Source organism: Aotus nancymaae, unplaced genomic scaffold (genome assembly GCF_030222135.1).
Source record: "Aotus nancymaae isolate 86718 unplaced genomic scaffold, 86718_ANA_hifiasm-v0.15.2.pri h1tg000040l, whole genome shotgun sequence".
NCBI classification, from domain to species: Eukaryota; Metazoa; Chordata; class Mammalia; order Primates; family Aotidae; genus Aotus; species Aotus nancymaae.
The window spans coordinates 4,714,020-4,735,454 of NW_026988454.1; the positions used below are offsets into that span (position 1 = coordinate 4,714,020).

Here is a 21,435-nt window from a genome sequence, read left to right on the forward strand (position 1 = left end):
ACCTTTGGGCCGCCAGTCTGTATGACGCGCCACAGATCCTACACCCGTGGGCTACTTTTACAAACCATCCTGCTGAGGAAAACTAAGGTTCCAGTGAGCAAGAGGAAAGGAGGCAGAGGTATTTGGAGATGATATAAATAAGAAAGACTGGAAAACTTAAGGTACAAGGAGTCAAAACATTTAGACGTTAAAGAATCCTAAAGGTTTCACACCAGTGGAAATAATTTTTAAAATAAACCAATTCTACTTTGTTCTACAAGTTAATGACCCTAGTTCTTTTCATGAATCAAGTTTTGGTCAGCATTCCTTTCTTCTTTCTTATATTTAAAAAACACATAAAAATTGTGTCGTTTATTAAAGATAAGAAATGTTAACTATTTTGGATGCACAGTCCAACTGAGGAACACTGTATGTCTGCTTACTAATCTCCTTTAGTGACTAAAATCAGAGTGAATATTATGCTCATCTTCTAATTTAGAACTCCAGAATGTCAGATGCTTACATTTTAGTGTTGAAAGCCTCAATAAAATTGAAAGTGTGCATTCTTTGTTCTATTATTTATACATACATTTCTGGGGGTGGAGAATAAGCAGCACTTTCCAGCTGCAGTTGGCTTGACAGGATGAAGCACAGGCACTTTTTCCAGTTGTTTATTGCACTTCACGTACAGTCATACGCAGTTCTCCATTCACATGTGGGAACACCTATTTCAACTTCTATAGATATATATACACACGCCATTTCCACAAGTAAAATTTTAAATGTTTCATAAATACCACTACAATATAAACCATAAAAGATATTTTTGGTAATAAAAACTTAATAGCATTTTAAAAAAAGTTATAAATTAACTTTTACCCTGGAAGCTGTGATCTTCCCACAATGTGGTATCTTTTGCCAAGAAGGGGCAACAAAATTACAATGTGGAATCAATACTGTGTGCTGCTATTTGCCGCACCTATCGCCTCCTCCTACTGTGAATGAATTCCTCCACCTTCTCTCCCACTCCCTGGCAATTAGTGCAGCAGAAACATAGAAAGGAGAGGCCTGTGCAGAAGTTAACCAGTTTGATTCCGCATTGAGGGCACGAGTGCATATAATGTTGGTAAATCTCTTCATATCAAAGGCATCTCAATTTAGATCACTTAAAAGAAACTACATATAAAATTAGATGTGAATCACATAGTATTTCTAAAATATTGTCCATAAAGTTATTTTTTCCACTTGAAATAAAGGCATTAAAGAATTCGTGACAATGTAATAAACTACTCTATGCACTTAGAAAGTTTGTGAATTCAGAAAGTTGGAGAATAATTTTTGCTAAATGAATTATCGTTTGGCAGTACGCTCTATTCTACCAAAAATAATTAGTTTGAAATGCCATAATAGCTACTTCTTATCAAGGAATAAAGACAGGCATTTCATCCTGGTCCAACAGGCAAAACCGCCTCCACCCCACCCCCAAACTAAAGAAACCTTAGGCTGTCACATGTTAAAGTGTTATGACTTTTATATATATATATAAATTTTAAAGAGTCTTGATTTGGTAATGAGCAATTTCATTTAAACCTATCATTTGCTTTTGGCACACTAAAAAATTAGAAACTTTATCTAGTGTTTAGAAAACTGTAATGACACCAATTGTGTTTACGTATACACATGCAGGTTTTATGGGCAGGGTGCTTGAATGATCTCTCACATGTGGAGCTACCATGCCGGGGCGCATGTGAATAACTTTTACATTGTTTTCCCTGACATTTTGCCTACCGAAAAAAAGATGTTTAAGTACATTAATTTCGCCAACTTCTTGACTGAAAGCTCAATTTTCAATTGTTTTTTTCAAATAGTTTCCATCAATCGACTGACCCTAGAAATCTTACTATTCTAGGAATTTGGTAGTTTCATGTTTAATAATATTGTAACCTGTATAAAAATCTGCAATGTTATCCGCACCTTTTAAAACTTTTTTTTACATTTCTTACATAAAAGGTAGCAATGACATAATTATAAAGTAGCCTTAACTTAAAATGAGATGAGAATGCATTCATAGGCTTCATAGTAAATTGTATAGAAATTTATCAATTTAAGTGACATGGTACCATGACAACTTGTATATTAGCAGCCTGACAGCCATCTTTGAACTTTCACAGACTACTACATGAACTGTATGGCAAGGAAAACTTGCACAAATAGTAGTACGCTAAAGACCTGTCTACCTAACAACAGCACACTGCCCACCGCTCCCAACAGAGAAAAGACCAGGTTTGTTTACATGATCCATATGATCATCTCAATGGTGATTAGCTGTTATCACTCAATCAGCTATCATTACTCTGTATATTATCTATACGTGTATGTGTGTATATATATTGATGAAATGAGAATACCTTGACAGTCTGATTGGTTGGTTAAGAGCATATTGGTATAGTTTTGTCGTCTATTATATGTAACTCATTTAAGCCGCACATTTTAGAACTCTAAATAAATAAAATGTAATTTACAAGATATATCGTTATTTACAAATGCAAAAATTCATCCTGAGAATTTTATCTAAGAGAATTGTTTCACAGAAAAAAGCAAGTACCAATCTGTGAAATAAAAATGCACCTTGAGTTAAAGAATTCATAATTACAGGTTAATTTGCCCAAGTTTCAGCCAAGAAAAGCATGAAGATATTTAAGAAACCTTAAACTGATATGCATGCAAGAAATTAATCATACATAACTTTTCAAATCTCATAGTCCTTCCCTCTTAAATTTCTTGTTTAATGTTTCAGGGAAAGTAGGAGACAGAGAAAAAAACACCTGAGGAAAACTCAATAACGTGCTGAGGGTTCTTTATCTCACTGGAAAGTGGTGGAGCTCTGGGCCACCAGGCCACCAAGAGAGACGGCCAGGGAGCCTTTGGCTTCACCCAAGTTGAGCCCCCTAATAGGAGCAGTTAGCTAAACAAGCTCAATGCTTTCCAAAGGAAAAAGGTCAAGTTAAAACAAAAACCTAAATAAAGGTAAAATATCAACAGTTTCTCTGCTTTACAATGTGACCATAAAATTACTTACAGAAATTAAAAGAAATGGTTCAACAAAGAATCAAACTGGTTTTTCCAGGTATATACCATTACAATGTATCTTTTTACTCTTAATGCTGTGAGCAAACAGTGATTATTTTGGAGAAGGAAAAATAAGGTGTGGAATTAGTAAGGCAGATGCTAAAAGGCAAGTGGCAAGAGTAGAAGACTGCCTCAAACAAAGACTACTTTGTTCCCATCTCTACGGCGCCTACCTTCCCTCCCCACCAGGTAAAAGACCAGAATAATCAAAGCCATTTTAAGAGTAGTATGCGGAACTGTCAGCTGACAAACAACATAAAAACAAGTCACGCTATGTTATCTGTGGTCACGTTCTTCAGGGTTAGTCCAGTAACTCAAGACTTTACATTCTTTTGTCTTTATTTATTTTAATTAAACATATAAAGGTTAATAAACAGACATAGTCCAGAGTTAGTAGGTTGGTATTATAACATTTATTAAAATAATGCTATGGGTTAATAGAAACAGCAAAGAACCAAAGAATTAAAATGCAAGCTATGTAAAATCCCAACTAAAACCCAAAAGTGTCTAATGTATTCATTCATTACCTAACTAAAAGCCCAAAAAAGACAAGACACCCAATATAATAAAGTACTGCAAAACAATTGGCAATTTTCAGTTATCAAAATTGTGGATTTTGCATTTTGTATCCTTTTCTCAATCAAGAAAAAAATTTTTTGAATGTTATATAACATACATATAAAACAAGATAGAAAAATACATTATAAACTTGTAACAATGGCTGTAAATACATTATCTTACATGTTTCTCATAGGCAATAGGTTGGTTATGGTACATACATAGCATGAAACTACTAAGATAATAAAGAATAGACAAAAATACATGTCAGCTGTACGATAACATACAAGCGACACTCCCATCTACCCACGCTAAAAAATTACATAATACTGTCAGAAAAAAAGGCTTAAAAACTACATATTTTAATAAGAAATAAATTCAATAAAGAATGATAATACTGAGAACCAAGGCATTCAGAGATTTCAAAAGTCATGCTTTTTTTTCAGTTGATCCAAAATTTTGTCAACCAAGTTTTCAAAAGTTTGCTCAGAGCCAACATCACCCATAAATGTCACACATTTATTATTTCATACATTTACTTTCTTCCCCATAAAAGACCTTTGATAAACATCTAAAATGTCCAGGTATAACACAGTTGAGATGAAACTGGATCAAATACTGGTATTGTTTTTAATAACTATCACCTCAAGTGTTTGAGTGTCGCAAATTGATTCAACCAACCAAACAATATAAAAATCAAAATGGCACAGCATATACTGTAAATAAATCAAAACTGTATGTGTAACAGAAAGACAAAGCAGTGGCATATTAAACCAAAGCTAGCTGGATACAAAACAATGAATGTCTATTGCATAGTAAATAAACTGACAACGGTTTCCAAGTGAGACAAGATGGCGGGGGAGGTCACCAAGAAGGTACTGACTAAGCTTCCTGCTGACCTCTGACTGTGACGCTGGGAAGGTGTGGAAGAGGGGACGAGTTGATAAGCTGGAGGGGAGTCCACCGTCACTTGAGATTTGCCACATCTGGTACTGAGCAGTTAATGATTATTCACTCCAGTGTTTAGATGTAGGCTTTGCACACAAATTGCTTGAACTACGTAACTGTTTGAACTTCTGGAGAAATTAGAAGCTTAAGCTGAAATGTGGTTGAGTATTATATGCACTATGATGCTAGTTTTTCACATTGTTTTAAACTTAAAGGGGCGGGGGAGGCAGAGGTTATTGAAACCGTAGAGCTGCATTACACAAGTTATCTGGTACGATATAAAGACGTGGTTACATTTGGGCTATTTAAAACATTGTTTTCCAGAATGAAAATCACAAAGAGTCACTTTCATGAAAAATATTTGCTAGGGATCCTATTATCTCCAATTAATTAAAAATGGAATAAAACAAAATGAATGTTTCCGCCTTCTCCAAATAAAACAAAGCTCTAATTTTGTCTGAAGTTCAGGTCACACATAATTTTTATCTCAGAGTCCTTTGGGTTATCACTGAAGACTGGAATAACCAAAAGTATTCAATTATAATTTTTTTAAAGAATGATGCTTTAAAACTTGCTAGTCAGGCATTAGAAAAATTATCAAATCTTTTCACAGTATCAGATTTGGCAAATTTGCATCAAGGTAACGTGGCAAAAATCATATGATTCAAACCATCAACTCATTTGTCTCCCTCCTATCTTCTTTCACATACTGGGCGACTGAGTAATATGCATTAACTTGTATTCTGAGGGAGGAGCTGATCTTTATGAGACGCTTGACTAAATGACCATGAAGGAAAATAAGGCACTTTCTTTTCTTTAGACTTATTCCAATACTTAAAAAATAAAAAAGAAAGACAAAAAGGCTCTTTTGGTCTTTTGTTTCTTGACAACCACCAGAAAAAATCATTTAATGAAATAAAGGGTTTCTTTGTTCTTTTTCTTTTTTTTTTATAACACTTGAAAGTATAAAATGCTACATTTCCAAAAATATATATATTTTTTTCTGCACCAGCACCCTTGTATAGTAAAAGTATCTACTTTTTGTTCATTTGTTTCAATGCACTACACTTTATCTACAATTTCATTACATGTATACAGCAAATAGGCAAGCATGGCTTTTACATCCTTAATGATTTTTTTCTATACAGGGAGGTTTAAAAAAAAATACTTGAACAGTTTGCCCAGTAATGTGACACATAATGCATGTACCTTGTTCTCATATATTTTTTTAGAAGGTGTAAAATAAAGATTCAGTAATTTTAACTCAGATATTTATCTTTTTAAAAATAGTGTTGCAGTGTTATTTGCATTACTTTTCAAAACTCCTTGTTTCTCCTCTCATGGCACACTTTCCTCTAATACTTCAAATTTTGGCAGGCAATATAAAAAAGGCTGCAACTTCTGCCCTTTGAGGGCACTGTAGTGACTAAACAGCATATCAAATTTTGAATACTTTTTGAAATCACTTCACCAATGACATCCCTGACCGAAGGTTCATGCATGATGCATCATCACACAGTACATTCAGAGAGAGCTTTAACTTCACTACGAGAAGAAAAAGATTCCTAGAAGTCTCTCACAGTAACTGCCTCTGTCATTGAGTAGTTAAGGGCCATCTGTCTCCCCTTCTTAAGAGAGGCCTTCTTACCGTTCGCTTAGGGTGGGATATTAGAAGATGATCAGTGCTGTGGGATGAATTGGGCCTTATTGCTTTACTACTATTCAGTGCAGGTTCTAGAACCACTTTCACCCAAACAGGGAAAAAAAAAAAAAAAGCTGAGTTGGAGGACAACAATTTCTTTGTCTTTTGTTTGGTTAGATGGTAAGACGAACGGACAAGTGCCTCAGCTTGCTGCACTGACGACAGGCAAGCAAAGGCGATTACCAGTTAACTGATCAGCAGGCAGGCATGGTCAGGTCATCATTGGGTGAAGAGTTCAGAGGTCAGAAGGTCATAGGTTAGTTGCCGGTGGCGGCTGGGTGGTTAGAAACAAAAAAAACAAAACAAAAAAAGAAAAGAAAAGATAGAGAAGAGATTAGTTTCAGCTAGTGACGGCTTAATGACAACATGAAAAACTAATCACAACTAATAAAAAAAAAGCATGTTTAATTCTGACAAACTGACACCATCTACAGAATACAATTAAAATCATGACAATTTCATATCATGATTTGAACAAATGAAGAAGAGCCCACTCCCACCAAAAAAAAAAAAACAAAAAACCAACAACAAAAAAAACAAAAAACTGGTTAACAAGAAAAAATAGAAATAAAATACAACTAACAACTAATAGTTAGTAGCAGTCAATGAAGGAAACTGAAAAACAACAATGAATAGGTTTGATATACAGAATTTTTAAACAGTCAGTGCAGTTATCAGTATCTGACTGCTATTAAGCATTAGTATTCTCTCAGATGCAAGCATTAAAGCAACTATTAATGATGGATGTGATTATTAATAACTGATGATTAACAGAAATGAATCTAAAGAAATTCAAAATTCTATGAACAATTTGGTTCAACATAAACTCTGGGCCAAACAAGGTTTCTTTTGTTCAATAAATGTTTATTGCTTTTTCAATTATTCTATTTACAAACAACATGGAATTTCTTGGCCTCATGATACAAAGCAATACTAAACTGTAGTCTAGCAGTATAGGCAACATCATGGGAACCAGAAAATGGCCAGGCCTTTTGCACTAGCCAACACTTTCCAGTTGAAAATACTATTTTACACATATAGAACACTTATAAAATGCACTTGCATGTAAACACTGTAAAATCCTGCCATTTAAAATACTACACTCAAAAAGCTCTAAGTACATCAAAAAATAGAAGAAATTTCTAATTGATACCAATAAGGCATTGTAAAACTACAAACAGCTTTCTTTATTCAATTTCAAAGCTAATACTCTGCAAATACAATAAAATCTGACATTTCATATACATTCCTGCTTTATATTTTTATATTTTAAAAGAAGCCACCTGTAAATACTATTTTCTTTTGCAAAATAACAAAAAGGACAAAAAAATTTTTAAAATTACAGTAAAACATAAAGTAGTTCTCAAGTGGAAAAGTTATCATTCCCAATGTCCTTGAGTTGTTCCTTCCTTAATCAACCTTTGTCACATTCTGCTTCACCAAACTTGGTCCACTTAACAGTAGTATAATTTTTAAGACTCATTCAACAGCTTAATTATTTCTACTATATTCTGAGGTTTGATAGAATTTTCTGTACTGTTGCCATTGTGACTAAGGCAGAGGAGATGTGAATGAAAAGATATTCAGTGCAAAGTGAGATTCTGTGCCACTTCATAAATCAAAGCCCAGAAGGTGTAATGTTCAGAGTTTAAATGATCTAAATCATGGACTGATTTACCTTCATATGACAAAAATGCTTTCTATAGTCTATCATTTAGAACAGTTTATAAATACTACAAAAATACTGTATCTTCAATGTGACCAAATCTTCCCTGAATTTCTTAAAAAGTGGAATTTTATTTAACATAAAAATTGCTGCTCCGAAATCATAGAACAAAATAAATATTTAACATGATGTAGTCTTACTACTTCACAGGTATTCCAAAATATAAAATCTTAAAGCATTTTTGATATTAAACTTTTAATTAAAATTGTTTTAAGTTTCTTATACAAATTATATAAGTGATGGTTTTTGTATTATTCAGAAAACTTTCTGACTTCTTTTTCGCATGTGGAATATATAAACAAAGCAAGTGACCATTTCTATATACCAGTACACCTAGACCACATCCTCTGCCAAGTCTTGGCCTCCTACACAGGTGTGTCACCCATGCAAGACCATATGGTTCATTACAACTAAAAAGTCAGTTGGTCTCTAACAGGCTTCAAATTCAGTTTTGAAATATATTATAAAGAGGTGGGTTTACTTTAAATAAAGAACTAGATATTGGTCAACCATGCAGTACTCTAAACATTCATACAGAATTACATGGTTATATGTCCAAGGGCTGAGTTTCTTTGCGTTAAATCAATGCTTATACTAATAATCTTCTCTTCAAAATATTTTTAAAAAATAATTTTAACCTCAAAAATAGAGAAAACAGTAGTATCATAAAATAATTTAAGTGAAGGACTTCAGACATCTCCCTTAGACCCAGTGAGTGCATACAGTGATAAGCATATGAGTATTCTGTTATTAAAAAAGAAATGAGCATTTCGGTTTGCTGACATTGCATTTTAAATAAAAACAGTAACAGGGCTAATCAAAACATGTAACTACAAAAGAGCCATGCATGGAATGTGTCACAATTTTCCAAGTACAATAAAATCTTCCTCAAATATGTCCAACTATCTCAAGGCACTGGAGTATTAACTAGGCCAATAATTATTGTGTTAAAGCAAAATGGTGAGAAATCTTCTAAATAGGGGAAAGATTAGCTGGGGGTGTGGGGGATAACTACTTTAAAATACTCTTTAGAACAATTGTAGACATTAGCAATATGAATAAAACCTCAAATTATTCATGGAATTGACCAGTTTCTTTAATGACAGCGGCTTTCCAAAAACTTTCCCGATCCTTAAGAGATATGCTCATACAAAACACTTACAAGGAATATCATCTTCATAGATGACTATGGAGCTGGGGTCTATTTTGTTCACTGAATAATCACTATAAGTGATGTATACATTAGTTTAAAAGTCTTCAAGGTTCTTTAATTATGGATTATGCTAAACAACTATCAACAATGTCTTTAGAAAGGCATTTTATTTCTGATGTGGACAATGGTTGTGTCTAGTATTTGTCATCAGTACTCAAGGTAATCACATGAAGCAGAAGGTCCCTCATAAATTCACAGAAGATGTACAATTGAAGTACAAAATCCAGCACTTTTACTCCACTAATATTAGAGACTTTGATCAATTTAATTTGTAGGAAACAAATGTGCCATAATAGAAACTTGTAAAAAAATGCTTTTTCACTACCATGCTTGAGATTCCTATTTTGAGATAGAAAACCTTAGAAAACAATTCAATGTCAATAAACCGAAAATATCATTCCTCAATAAGCAAAAATAATTTATAAAAGGGTCCAAGAGCATATACAGGACACAAATTATAAAAGTTGTAAAGGAGAAAAATGAAGACTTATTTTCCAGTCACAGGTTAGTCAAAAAGAGTATTCACACAGCTGGATCTCATAATATCACCACAGAACGTCAAGAGACAGTTTACCTTCAGATAATGTATTTTAGCAGCAAATTACAAAAATCAAAGGATCCATTTTGGCAAGAGAATGTAAGAATAAAAGGGGATAGACGCTCTAATTTATTAAAAAAAAAATCCAACTACATGAAAGTTATCTTCACAGTCCTCACTTTGTTGATTTCAGCTAAGTACTTGACATGTGAACCCTCACGTTTATACAGTGGCTCAAATATAAAAGAAAAATGGAAACTAAATCTTCAGTTTTCTCCAAAAGTACACAGGAGGCATATAATCCTTTACTTCTCTCATTAAAGCACCATCCGTTCAATTCATTTTGCAATACCATCCCCAAATTTCAGGAATTTTAAAAGGTAAATTTTAGCAAAAGTTATTAATGAAAATAACTGAGGCAACATCAAAATTTAATAGCTCCCCAAATTGACTAATTTATGTTTTAGTAGGAATAAATCATAGTACATAATAATAGAAGATTTAATAAGTTAAAATATGAAGGGAGAAAAAAACAAAACAAAACAAAAAACCCAACCCTTAAATCTGTCAATGACCATAAACAAATTCAGAAAAGGAAAAGAAACTGTATGCAGGTAAGCAATTACATTTTTCCATCAGGTGTGGTGTTGCAAATTTTATGGACACCCAACGCATTTCTTATACACAAGAACTGCAGAACTAAACTAACCTCGGTCTGCGGTCACAATCCTTTGGTAAGGATGGACACGCATATCGTGCCTTCGAACTTTAGTAGCCACCGCACCTAGTTAAATTGCAATTACCAAGACAAAGTTAGAAAACATTCACAAGGGGGAAAAAAAACATTAACAGCAGGTTTATCAAAATGGATTTCAAATGTTCATTTACTACAAAAGTTTAAGAAACACGTTAAGGCACAGTAGTTTTAAAACTAACCATAATATGTCATGTATATATGCATCTATTAATATTGCATTCATTTCAAACATCTTGGCCTTAACCTATTTTATCCATTCATTTACAATCCCCAAGTTACAGTATTTCATGAACTCTATTAGATCCAAACATATTTAAGCTTTACTAGTCACATATTCACTGAAGTGCCTTTCTTGCAGCAGGACTACTTAAATAATGCCATGTTTAATACTGACAATTATTTGCTAACCTTAAGACCACTTCAAGAGTTTATCACTTAAAAAGGTTTAAAAGCAATTCTTAAAGCCTACAGATTGTGGTTTTAAACTCTGAGTCAATAAGTATGAACTGCAATGAATTAGGTGATTAGTAAAGCAAACAGTATAGTACACTTAGCAGTCAGTATACTACTATACACTCCTTTATAAATTACCATTACTGTGTAATATTACAGACTAAACCAAATTAATAACATAATTTTACTTTATATCTATGTGCAAAAAGTGCAAGTAAGTCACTGACTGCTAGGCTAAGCTTTTTTCCCCCGGAGGCTGCTGAGACTAAGCATTTGTTAAATTCAGATCTGATGAGGGTTCAGTTAAGACCGTTCTTGAATTCTTAGCCTTTCGTTGGGAAAGCCATACCTAAAGATAAAAGGAAGGGAATTAAAAATTAGTCATCAATGAAGATTTGATGCTAATACCAATCTCCTCACTACTACCAACACACATGTCTGCATCTGTTTTGAAGGGCACTGCTTATTTTAAAATAATTTAATGTGAGACGTGACATAAATAGCATGCATGTTATCTGTGTGCAAATTTATTATAACTTAGCAATTTAAAATAATTTTTTCAGTTCTCCAAGTGGTCAATATCATGTTTTACTGCTTAGGTGGCAAGGCAAGAAATACAATTAACCATAATAGATTTTTTTCATCTGGCACTTATTATTCACTTTATGAATGCCAATTAGGGATATGCACATTTTGGTTTGGTCTTTATTTTGCCAGGCTACTAATTAAGTTTTTATAAGTAAAAATTTTCCAACGAACAAAAGACATGAAGCTTTACAATGAGAAACAAACTTTACTGCAGTGCCTCTTGCTATTTCTAAGCAGTAAACTGGTCCATCACCCCTTATTCATTTTAGATAAGGTAATCAAATACAAGTACAATTCCATGTGGCAAAATCAGGGAGATCTTGCATTGAAAGTGCTGGAACAGCAGCTGGTGGCTAAGAGTCCCAGCCCTGCAGGAAGTCAAGAGTCATAACTCCTCGGGAACAGATGCTGTGGGTGCAGCAGAGAGGAGTTCTGGGAAAAGGAGCATGCATGGGACCACAGGACAGAGTATTAATAGAAAGGAAAACTTAAACAAGGTTACAGGTTACATGTTATTTTAAAAATGCTTCAAGAAATGTGCAACAGAGACAACCCTCTCATAAACAGTTCTGTGGTATAATTCTGACCTGCAATTACTTTATACAATGATTTAAACGGAAAACATGTACAATGAAATGTATTTGTTCATGAAACAAAGGGCACCTGAGTGCATGCACACACACAGATAACATACAGAGCATCATGGTTTTCTTTACTTGAACAATGAATTTTGTAGTTTCAATCTTAGTGTTCCAGTTCATTAAAGATTTTCAAATTTTTATAAATCAATATTAATGCTGGGAAAAAAAACCTTAAAAGATCAAAGTCCTAAAAGTCAACAGCATGCATGCAGCACCAAGGTCATATACAATTCAGGAAAATAGGTATTCAAATTTTGTCTGGTAAAACAAAGGGGTTGCACAGAAACTGTGTGTTCCACATTGACTGGTCGTGTTATAACAGCTGCTGTATTCTAGTCCTTCATCCAGCAAGTCAATGGGCTGAAATATCAGGCATGACTGGCATTTCAATCCACTCTATAAAAAAAAGGCATCAGTAATGTCTTTTTCAAGCACACCACTTTTTGTTCATGTAAAACCAAGCGTTTATATTATGATTTTAATTTTTGCCTTAAGTGAGATTCTGAATTCAGTGATTTGGTATTTATTTAACTATTCCACACGGTACTACTGAAATTAAGAGTTCTCTCTCATGTTTAATATGACTAGGACTTCAAAGACAAGAAATGAAAAATCTTAAGAATGTAACTACAGTCATGCGCTGCCTAACAACATCTGGTCAATGATGGACCACATATAGTGGTCCCGTAAGATTATAATGGCTATCCCACACAGCCTAAGTGTGTAGTAAACTCTATCATCTATGTCTGTGAAAGTACCCTCTATGATGTACACCAAATGATGAAACTGCCTGACAAGGCAATTCTCAGAATGTATCCCCGTTGTTAAGCGATGCATGACTGTATTTACCTGGTCCCTTTCATATTTTAAATAATCACAAATATTACAAAACACATACACTAATATGGATTTTATAAAGATTTCAAAATACTTTCAAATGGAAGTTTAAACTTTTTCCAACAACTACATAAATCTGTGAGACAAAATAAATCTAAGTTTGAGAAGTGGAGCTGATGGAGGTGACAGGCCAATGGCGTGGACCTAAAACTCAGAATGGCATCAGTAATGTCAAATGTAAAAAGTATCTGTTAAAATGTACACAACAGATTTACCCAACCAAACTGAACCTGAGTTACCAAAGTAGATCTGAATAAATTTAAGGTGCAATTATTTCAAAGGGGAACCCTTATGAGAGGCTGAAATAAAACAAAATGTAGTTTTCAGTCTTTCCTAATGGAAACTTGTCTTGCCTCTCTAAAACTGATAAAATCATTTCAAAATCTGGGGGAGCAAAAATATTTATAAAGAAGAATGCTGTTAAGCCCATGGGGAGAAGGACTTACCTAATACACCACTAGGTTCAATAGGATACTCAAGGATTGATGTAGCTGGTGCCAATGTGTAAGGGTACTCATAGGGTGTATAGATTAAGCCAGCTTCAGGCCCTGGAGGAACTATTGCAGCAGTTGGGTGAGGAGTTCCGTTTGGCATGACAGCGGTCTGTATTTGTCTGATCAAAGGCATTATGGTAGGGCCAGCTGGCGTAGGAGTACGCAGGGCAGCTGGTGGGAGAACCGGCGCAGGCCCAGTAATAATCCTTGGAGCAGCCTGGGCTGTTGCTGCAAGAGAAAAGGCAAGGGCTGCTACAGTAAGCAAGGAAATTTAGAAAGAAGTGTAGAGACAGCAGTATAAAATATGGGAAAATGAGAGGGGAGTAGGAAAAAGAAAGGAAAAAGCAGGAAAGAAGAAAAATAAAAGGAAATCATTAGTACATGCGCTGATCACACAAAAATGCCAAAGCACACCAATCAAATGCAAATAGCTTTCCCTTTCCCAATGTGATTAAGAATGTGCAAAAATTAAAAAGCCATTGTAAAAAAAAAGAATGACACCATTAAATAGGTTATATTTAGTTCATATACTTGATATATCTATGTTTTTAAGATTTCTTAAGACTAAAGTACATGCAAAAGCACAATGAAACACTTGCATTAACAGATGTTAAAAAATAATTTGTAACGGGAGTCCACAGAAACACAGTTTTGGTATATTTCTATCTAAAGTACAGCTTTGGTTTCAAAGTAAAGAATAATTTTTATTGCATTAAGTTAGTCAAGTAATCACTAGGCATATATGTAAATTTCCAGCATCTGTAGGAACTAACATCATATAAAGTATTAACAAGCTCTATTTCTAAATTCCTATTAACGATATACTCACATTTTCATGAGTAAATCAATAGAAACAATTGGTAAAGGAACTACTTTTAAACCCACTAAGTTGCCTGCATTTTGGAAAGCTGGTTAGAACTTTAAAATTTTATGTGTTTTAAATAATCAGTAATTAAACATGGTATGTTCATATAAATGACATGTATGAACCTTAAATTGTTTCAAAATATAAATTTCACATTACTTCATTTTAAACATAAAAAAGCTATCCTCTTATGGCTTATAAAAACATGCAGATACATATATAAGCAAAAATAGGACTGAAAAAGAATTATCACCCACTGATCTCTGTGAACTCACATATGAAATCAACAGGGAAAAATACTGGAGGGAAAACATGCAAGCAAAGTGAAAGCACAGAACTCAACAGAGGGCCATTTCATTCAGATACACTTCAAATTCACCTTTTTAAATAGGCTTTCAAAATTTTGTCTTTTGCACAAATTTAACAAGATAGGCTGGAAGCTTTACATCTATAGTTAACCAAATAGAAACTTTCTTAAACTCTTGAATTTAGAGATTGAGATTTCATTAAAATAATCTAAGTTTATAAACTCAAAACTTCAACATGCTGGCATAAAAAAAAATCAAGAGTGTCCTCAATTCATGAAAGCATTAAAAATAGGATTGTCAGTCCCATATCAAGTGACAGAATTACTTCAACTGTTCACTTTGTATAAACTGTTCTTGCGTTGTGCTGCCAAAAAGGAAAAAAGTTTGTAGACAAAACAACGGAGACAGAGGTAACCCTGGGCCTCAGGGTTCATTCTTACGTGATTTAATGTTGGCATCTCTGTAGGTGCCATTCAGAATTGCAAGCTCCATCAGCTGCATCTTCTTCAGGCTGTCTTCTCCTTCTGCCTACACATGGAAAACACATGAGATAAAAAGCATTTGAGACTGTCCATAAATATAACAGCTATTATCTACAAATAAGCCTTAAAGTTAAGTATCATATGACTACAGTCACCTGTTTCAATAGGGGAAAAATGATCAGGAACCAAAAGGTGCTAACACAAAGAAGCCTGTTTCCTCAGTGATGGCATGTTGATATTCAGGACATTGATCTCTTTGAAAAATTTCTATGTCAGCTATACCGATTTATTAAAGTTCTCCTAGAAAGCTTTGCTTTTAAACAGAAATGAATGAAAATATGAGATAAGACTAAATATAGCATATTCTCTTCAGCATCTATCATTTCAAAATGATTTTTAATAATCTTATTTTGTTTAGAAACAGGGTCTTGTTCTGTTACCCAGGCTGGAGTATAGTGGCATGATCCTAGCTCACTGCCACTGAATTGCTAGGTTCAAGAGATCCTTTCACCGCAGCCTCCCAAGTAGCCAGGACTAGAGGCATGCACCACCATGCCTGGCTAATTTTTTGCAGAGACAAGGCCTAGTTTTGTAGCCCACGCTGGTCTTGAACTCCTGGCTTGAAGTGAGCCTCCTGCCTTAGCCTCCCAAAGTGCTAAGATTACAAGTGTGAGCCACTGCACCTAGCCAGCATCTATCATTTTGCTGAATATTCCAAAACTCAGATGTGTTCATTAAACACACACACACACACACACACACACACCCCCACACACACACACAGAATTTTAAACACGTAAGATTTGATTGTAGAATTTAGGTAAGGAAATTTTATGCTTAATTCTTCAAAACAGGAAAATTCAGTGAAATTATAAGTTCTAAAAATTGTGTATTTAGCTCTCTTATGCCACCATCCCTGTCTCCTCTTTCAATCTAGTTGGCAAGTGCTACCAATGCTACAGCAATCTATCTTTAGGGTCACCATATTGTCCAAAGCAGGAAACATTTAAAATCAAAAAGGGGCACTAACAATAACCATGCTACAAATGTAAATCAGGAGAGTCTTTAATCATCAAAATGTTTGGCCATCCCATTTACCTTGAATTCATCCCACTCTTTCCATTTATTGTTCTAGTCATTTTGGGCACAGCACTCAAACTACTAAAACATGTTGCTAACGGTGTCTGTTTTTCCAATCAATCTATACACAAAGATCAGATTAAGTGCCCAAATCACAATTTTCATCATGTTTCTTAACATTCTCATGTCTCAAAAACACTTTCATGGTTTCTTAGTATCTAAAAATATAAAAGACTTCATTCAACTGCCTATGATCTCTGGTCCCAAAATATCTTCTCAAGTTAAGCCCATTAACCTACTACTTTTCACACGTATGTAGGTAATATCATAAGTCAAATCAGACTGCTCTCCACCACTCATTTATGTGCACACTCCCACTTCCTTCATCCTTAAATGCTACCTTGTGTTCTGACCCTCTCCTCTCTTTCCAAATCCTATTTATCCTCATCCCCACAAACTTCAACCTAAATACTACCTTCCTTTTCCAAAGGCCATCCCTAGATTACAGTAGATTCTCACTAATGTGGTCAGTATGTTCTTCAAAACTAACTTTAAGTGAAACAATGGACAGCAGGTCCTCAAATAATGCATTGCTCTCAACATCCTTTCATTTTAACACTGAGGAAAAAAAAGGTTTCATTACACTCGTTTTGTTTAAAGTTGTTATCTCCAAGAACCTACTGACAAGGTTAATTGTTTCTACTTCAAATTATAGTCTGTTGTGTATCACCACTCCCAAAGTAAGATGCATGAGAATAGGGCTTATTTCTCTGTTACCATTGCCTAAACCCTTAAACCCTATGTTCCTACAGCCACCCCCAAGTTATTTGCTAGAACTTTTAAGTGACTGGTATGAGAAGTCTTTAACTTTATTTCCAAATCCCAAATGTCTAAGTCCACCATAAACTTTAGCAAAATAAAGCAGATGAGGGTCTACCTATCAAAGTCTGTGTAGAGATAGAACTAAGTGCCTTCTACTTTTATTATTTAATCCTAATAACTTTACATGACTTTGTGATATTTACAATGAAAGTAAACCAATGAAACAATTTCTGATATAGTTTTGTTCCCCTCTGATTCATAAAAGGGGAAGGACGACCAGGATACATGACAAGCTTCTCAGTGCTCCTTTCTATCAAAGCTGTACACAAAATTCCATTTTTGGCATTACAACAGTGAATGGTGTAATATAATAACAGAACTGCTGAGTGAGCTTTTAGTAAATCACAAGAATTAAAGAAAAATATGAGTGAAACATAAAAGACAATGGTTTTTTTTTTTTTTTTTTTTTTTTTGAGACGGAGTTTCGCTCTTGATACCCAGGCTGGAGCGCAATGGCGCGATCTCGGCTCACCGCAATCTCCGCCTCCTGGGTTCAGGCAATTCTCCTGCCTCAGCCTCCTGAGTAGCTGGGATTACAGGCACGCGCCACCGTGCCCAGCTAATTTTTTTTGTATTAGTAGAGACGGGGTTTCACCATGTTGACCAAGATGGTCTCGATCTCTTGACCTCGTGATCCACCCGCCTCGGCCTCCCAAAGTGCTGGGATTACAGGCTTGAGCCACCGCGCCCGGCCCCAAAGACAATGTTTTATAGGCTACTGCCAAAATTTTAAAAACCTACTTTGTAGCAGATTACAGGTACTAGAAACTTGCATGCCTATGGAATTTGAATCCTATCAACTTGTACAAAGATGAACAAAAATATAAGTATGATCTTTGAAAGACATAGAAATTATTTGTTAAAAACAAAAATAAGCTACCCTTGGAAGAGAATTAAATCCATTATAATAAAACTTCTTAAACTTATTTGCTAAAACTAGTCATCTGAAAGTTAAAACTTATCGAAAAGTTGTTTCAAATTTAATTTATATATAAAAATGAAATACCAAAAGTATTATAAATTATACTCTAAATTAAAAAAAAAAAAAGAAAAAGAAGGGCAGTAGCTTTACTTCCAGTCATCTACCATAGTGAGAAAGAAGTGATACGAGTTTGAAAATATCAGCAAACAAGTGAGCAAATTTAATTCCACCAAGGAGGAAATAAAGATGAAAGAAGTGTTTCCTGCAGAAGGAAGAGTTGCTTGAAAACATGTTTGCACTGAACTGCTCCTTTTGGGTAACAAAATAACTATTCATTATCTGGCAATGGAGTGTCAAACATGGGAGAGAGCCACAGAGAAAAATGATGGAAGAAATGTGTGCACACACCACTGTGTGCACACTTGTGTAATTTGCAGGGTGCAGGATAATGAAAACAGAGGAGAGATCACCCAAAGAGAATAAAAATAAGAGCAGCATAGGCTTCATGAGGAGATCCTGGTGTAGTCTGCTATATGGTGTTGCTGAAGGTGACGGTATATTATACCAGAGCACAGCCACATTATCGCAGGGTACACTAATGCCTCCCAGAGAAGCACAGGATTTAGTCAGCAGAGCTAGAATTTGATCCTAGGTGGTCTCAGTCCAGGATGGGCTTCACCCTCAAGTCCTGACCACTCCCCACCACTCTATTCACAGAAGATCATCCTATGTGTCTTAAGAGACAACATGGTTCATTACAGAATTACTTTCACATCGGACTGGTTTTATTTCAACCTTACTGTCCTGGTTTTGACAATGAGGTTTGGCAGCATGTACCTGCCTAAAACACTGTTGAAAGTGTATGTCACCTCTTTTTCAAATATAAGTTCAGATGAGAAAACTAAGTTTCTTTTATAGTCCAGAGGCTCTAGAACTTCTATGAGCCAGTCTTCAGACCAGTTTATCTGACCTCTTTTTTCTCAAAAATACAACTGATCAAACAGGGCATCCTGAAGTTGTACATGTCAACTCCAGATAGTTCACAAAGTACCCTATAGAACCTTAATCAGGAATGAGCGCCCCCTACAGAAACAGAACACTGACTTTCACATTTGTAACATGAGTCATTAAAATCGTATTTTGTAATACTGAATTCAAGTGATTATCTGGAATCTTGTAACTTCTGATTTCCAAAGTACTTGCCCTATATTCGAGAATCATTTTTAAAAATGGAAGCAAAATTCACATGCAGTGGACTCCCAAGATCTTAAGGGCAATATCCAATTAGGATTTTTTTTTAAAGTTTTTGTGGGCACACAATAGGTGTATGTATTTATAAGGTACATGTGATATTTTGATACAGGCATACAATGCATATTAATCATATCAGGGTAAACGGGGTATCCATCAACTCAAGCATTTACCATTTCTTTGTATTATAAACAATCCAGTTACACTTATTTTTAAATGTATGATAAATTATTGTTGACTGTAGTCACCCTGTTGTGCTATCGAACACTAGATCTTATTCATTCTAACTATATTATTGTACCTATCAACCATTCCAACCACCCTCCCAACTACTCTTCCCAGCCTCTGGTAACCATCACTCTACACTCTATCTCCATGAGTTCAAACGTCTTAATTGCTTTAGCTCCCACAAAAAAGTAAGAACATGTGAAGATTCTCTTTCAGTGCCTGGCTTATTTCACTTAACATAATGGCCTCCAGTTTCATCCATGCTGTTGCAAATGACAGGATCTTATTATTTTTTATGGCTAAATAGTGCTTCACTGAAGACACAGGACATTTCCACAAACCCAGAAAGTCTCCTTGTACCTGAAGCCCTACATCCATCTGATTTAACCTGCCTCAACTAGATGTTCAGATAGAGAAGGCATAATCTTTTGTCTTCAATTTCTTTCCCTCATTATAACTGCTGTGAGACTCATCCATATTGCTGCATGTCACTGTAGCTCATTTAATGGCTGAGTAGAGTGTTATTTACCTCTTCTGCTACAGACATTTGATTGTTTCCACTTTTTTGATACGTGAACACAGCCACTCTGAAAATTCTCATACAAGGCTTGTTTGTGAATAAGTTTTCATTTATCTTGGATAAATACTTATGAGTAGAATCACTGAGTCACAGGGCAGATGAATATTACTCTTGTATTTGTACGGAAAATATTATGCAAACATTATTAAAATACAACAAATAACACTTTACTTTCGAAACATAAAAGCTCAAAAATATAACATACACCTAACAGCTAAAACCTGTGGTATCAGGGAAGTGCCTTAAGAATTTCAGAATTTTTCAGATTTATAGAAAGATAATATGCCACAGATTCTATAACACCCAATAGAGTCTGGGGGATACTCCTATAATCCAATGTGTAACAAAGAGAAAAATACTCACACTAAGTGGGATGAAGAGAATAGAAACACAGTTTTCTGAAATTTTGAAATCTTGCAATTAGTGATGAATTATGAAGATGTATAAATACATTATTTTTAGTTATGCATATTACAGTAAAATACAGGTGTATCATCAACTATGTTTAACAGCTATATTAAAGAGATACAAACGTTTACTGTTATGTATACACTGCTCAACTTTTCTAGAATTAGACATTAGATCTTCATAATCATTTATGCTTCCTAAGAAATCTGTCATATTGGCAGTACGTTATTACTGAAGCTCAGGGAGGGTAAGTAGCTCATCCAAAGTTACACAAGTTCACACTGCAAAACTGGCTTCCAACCCCAGAATACCTGATTCAAAGTCCTCATGGTTTTTTTTTGGACGGAGTCTCACTCTTGTCACCCAGGCTGGAGAGCAATGGCACGATCTCGGCTCACTGCAACCTCTGCCTCCCAAGTTCAAGTAATTCTCCTGCCGCAGCCTCCCAAGTAGCTGGGATTACAGGCGTGTGGGATAATTTTTTGTTTTTAAAAAATAGAGACAGGGTTTCACCATGTTGGTCAGGCTGGTCTTGAACTCCTGACCTCAGATGATCCGCCTGCCTCAGCCTCCCAAAGTGCTGGGATTACTGGCATGAGTCACTGTGCCCAGCTGTTCTCATGTTTTAAGCATTCACTGCATTATACTTTCTCCAGTCTTATGATGCCTTTAAGTGGAAGTATCTTTTGAATTCATCAAAGACCTCATGTTAGAAAATCATGTTTATTTTAAAAGTTATATTATACATATTGTAGTATATATAATTTATTTTAAATTTATATTATTTTAAATCTATATACATTTTT

At 34.8% G+C, this 21,435-nt stretch overlaps 1 protein-coding gene across 8 annotated transcripts in view; it reads right to left on the reverse strand.

Moving 5' to 3' along the window:
* Nucleotides 1-634: 634 nt before the first annotated feature.
* QKI (QKI, KH domain containing RNA binding) overlaps nucleotides 635-21,435 on the reverse strand; it is a 168,904-nt gene continuing 148,103 nt past the window's right edge. For 2 of the 8 annotated variants that reach the window (XM_012451033.3, XM_012451079.3), the window contains exons 5-8: nucleotides 15,237-15,324; nucleotides 13,576-13,875; nucleotides 10,503-10,577; nucleotides 635-6,590 (exon numbers count right to left, since the gene is read on the reverse strand). In XM_012451033.3, coding sequence (XP_012306456.1) covers nucleotides 6,574-6,590; nucleotides 10,503-10,577; nucleotides 13,576-13,875; nucleotides 15,237-15,324 — 480 coding nt within the window. In that variant the 3' untranslated portion in view covers nucleotides 635-6,573. Of the gene's footprint in view, nucleotides 6,591-7,159; nucleotides 12,629-13,575; nucleotides 13,876-15,236; nucleotides 15,325-21,435 lie in introns of those variants that run through there. The other 6 variants (XM_012451043.3, XM_012451048.3, XR_010336571.1 and 3 more) reach the window with 6 other exon arrangements.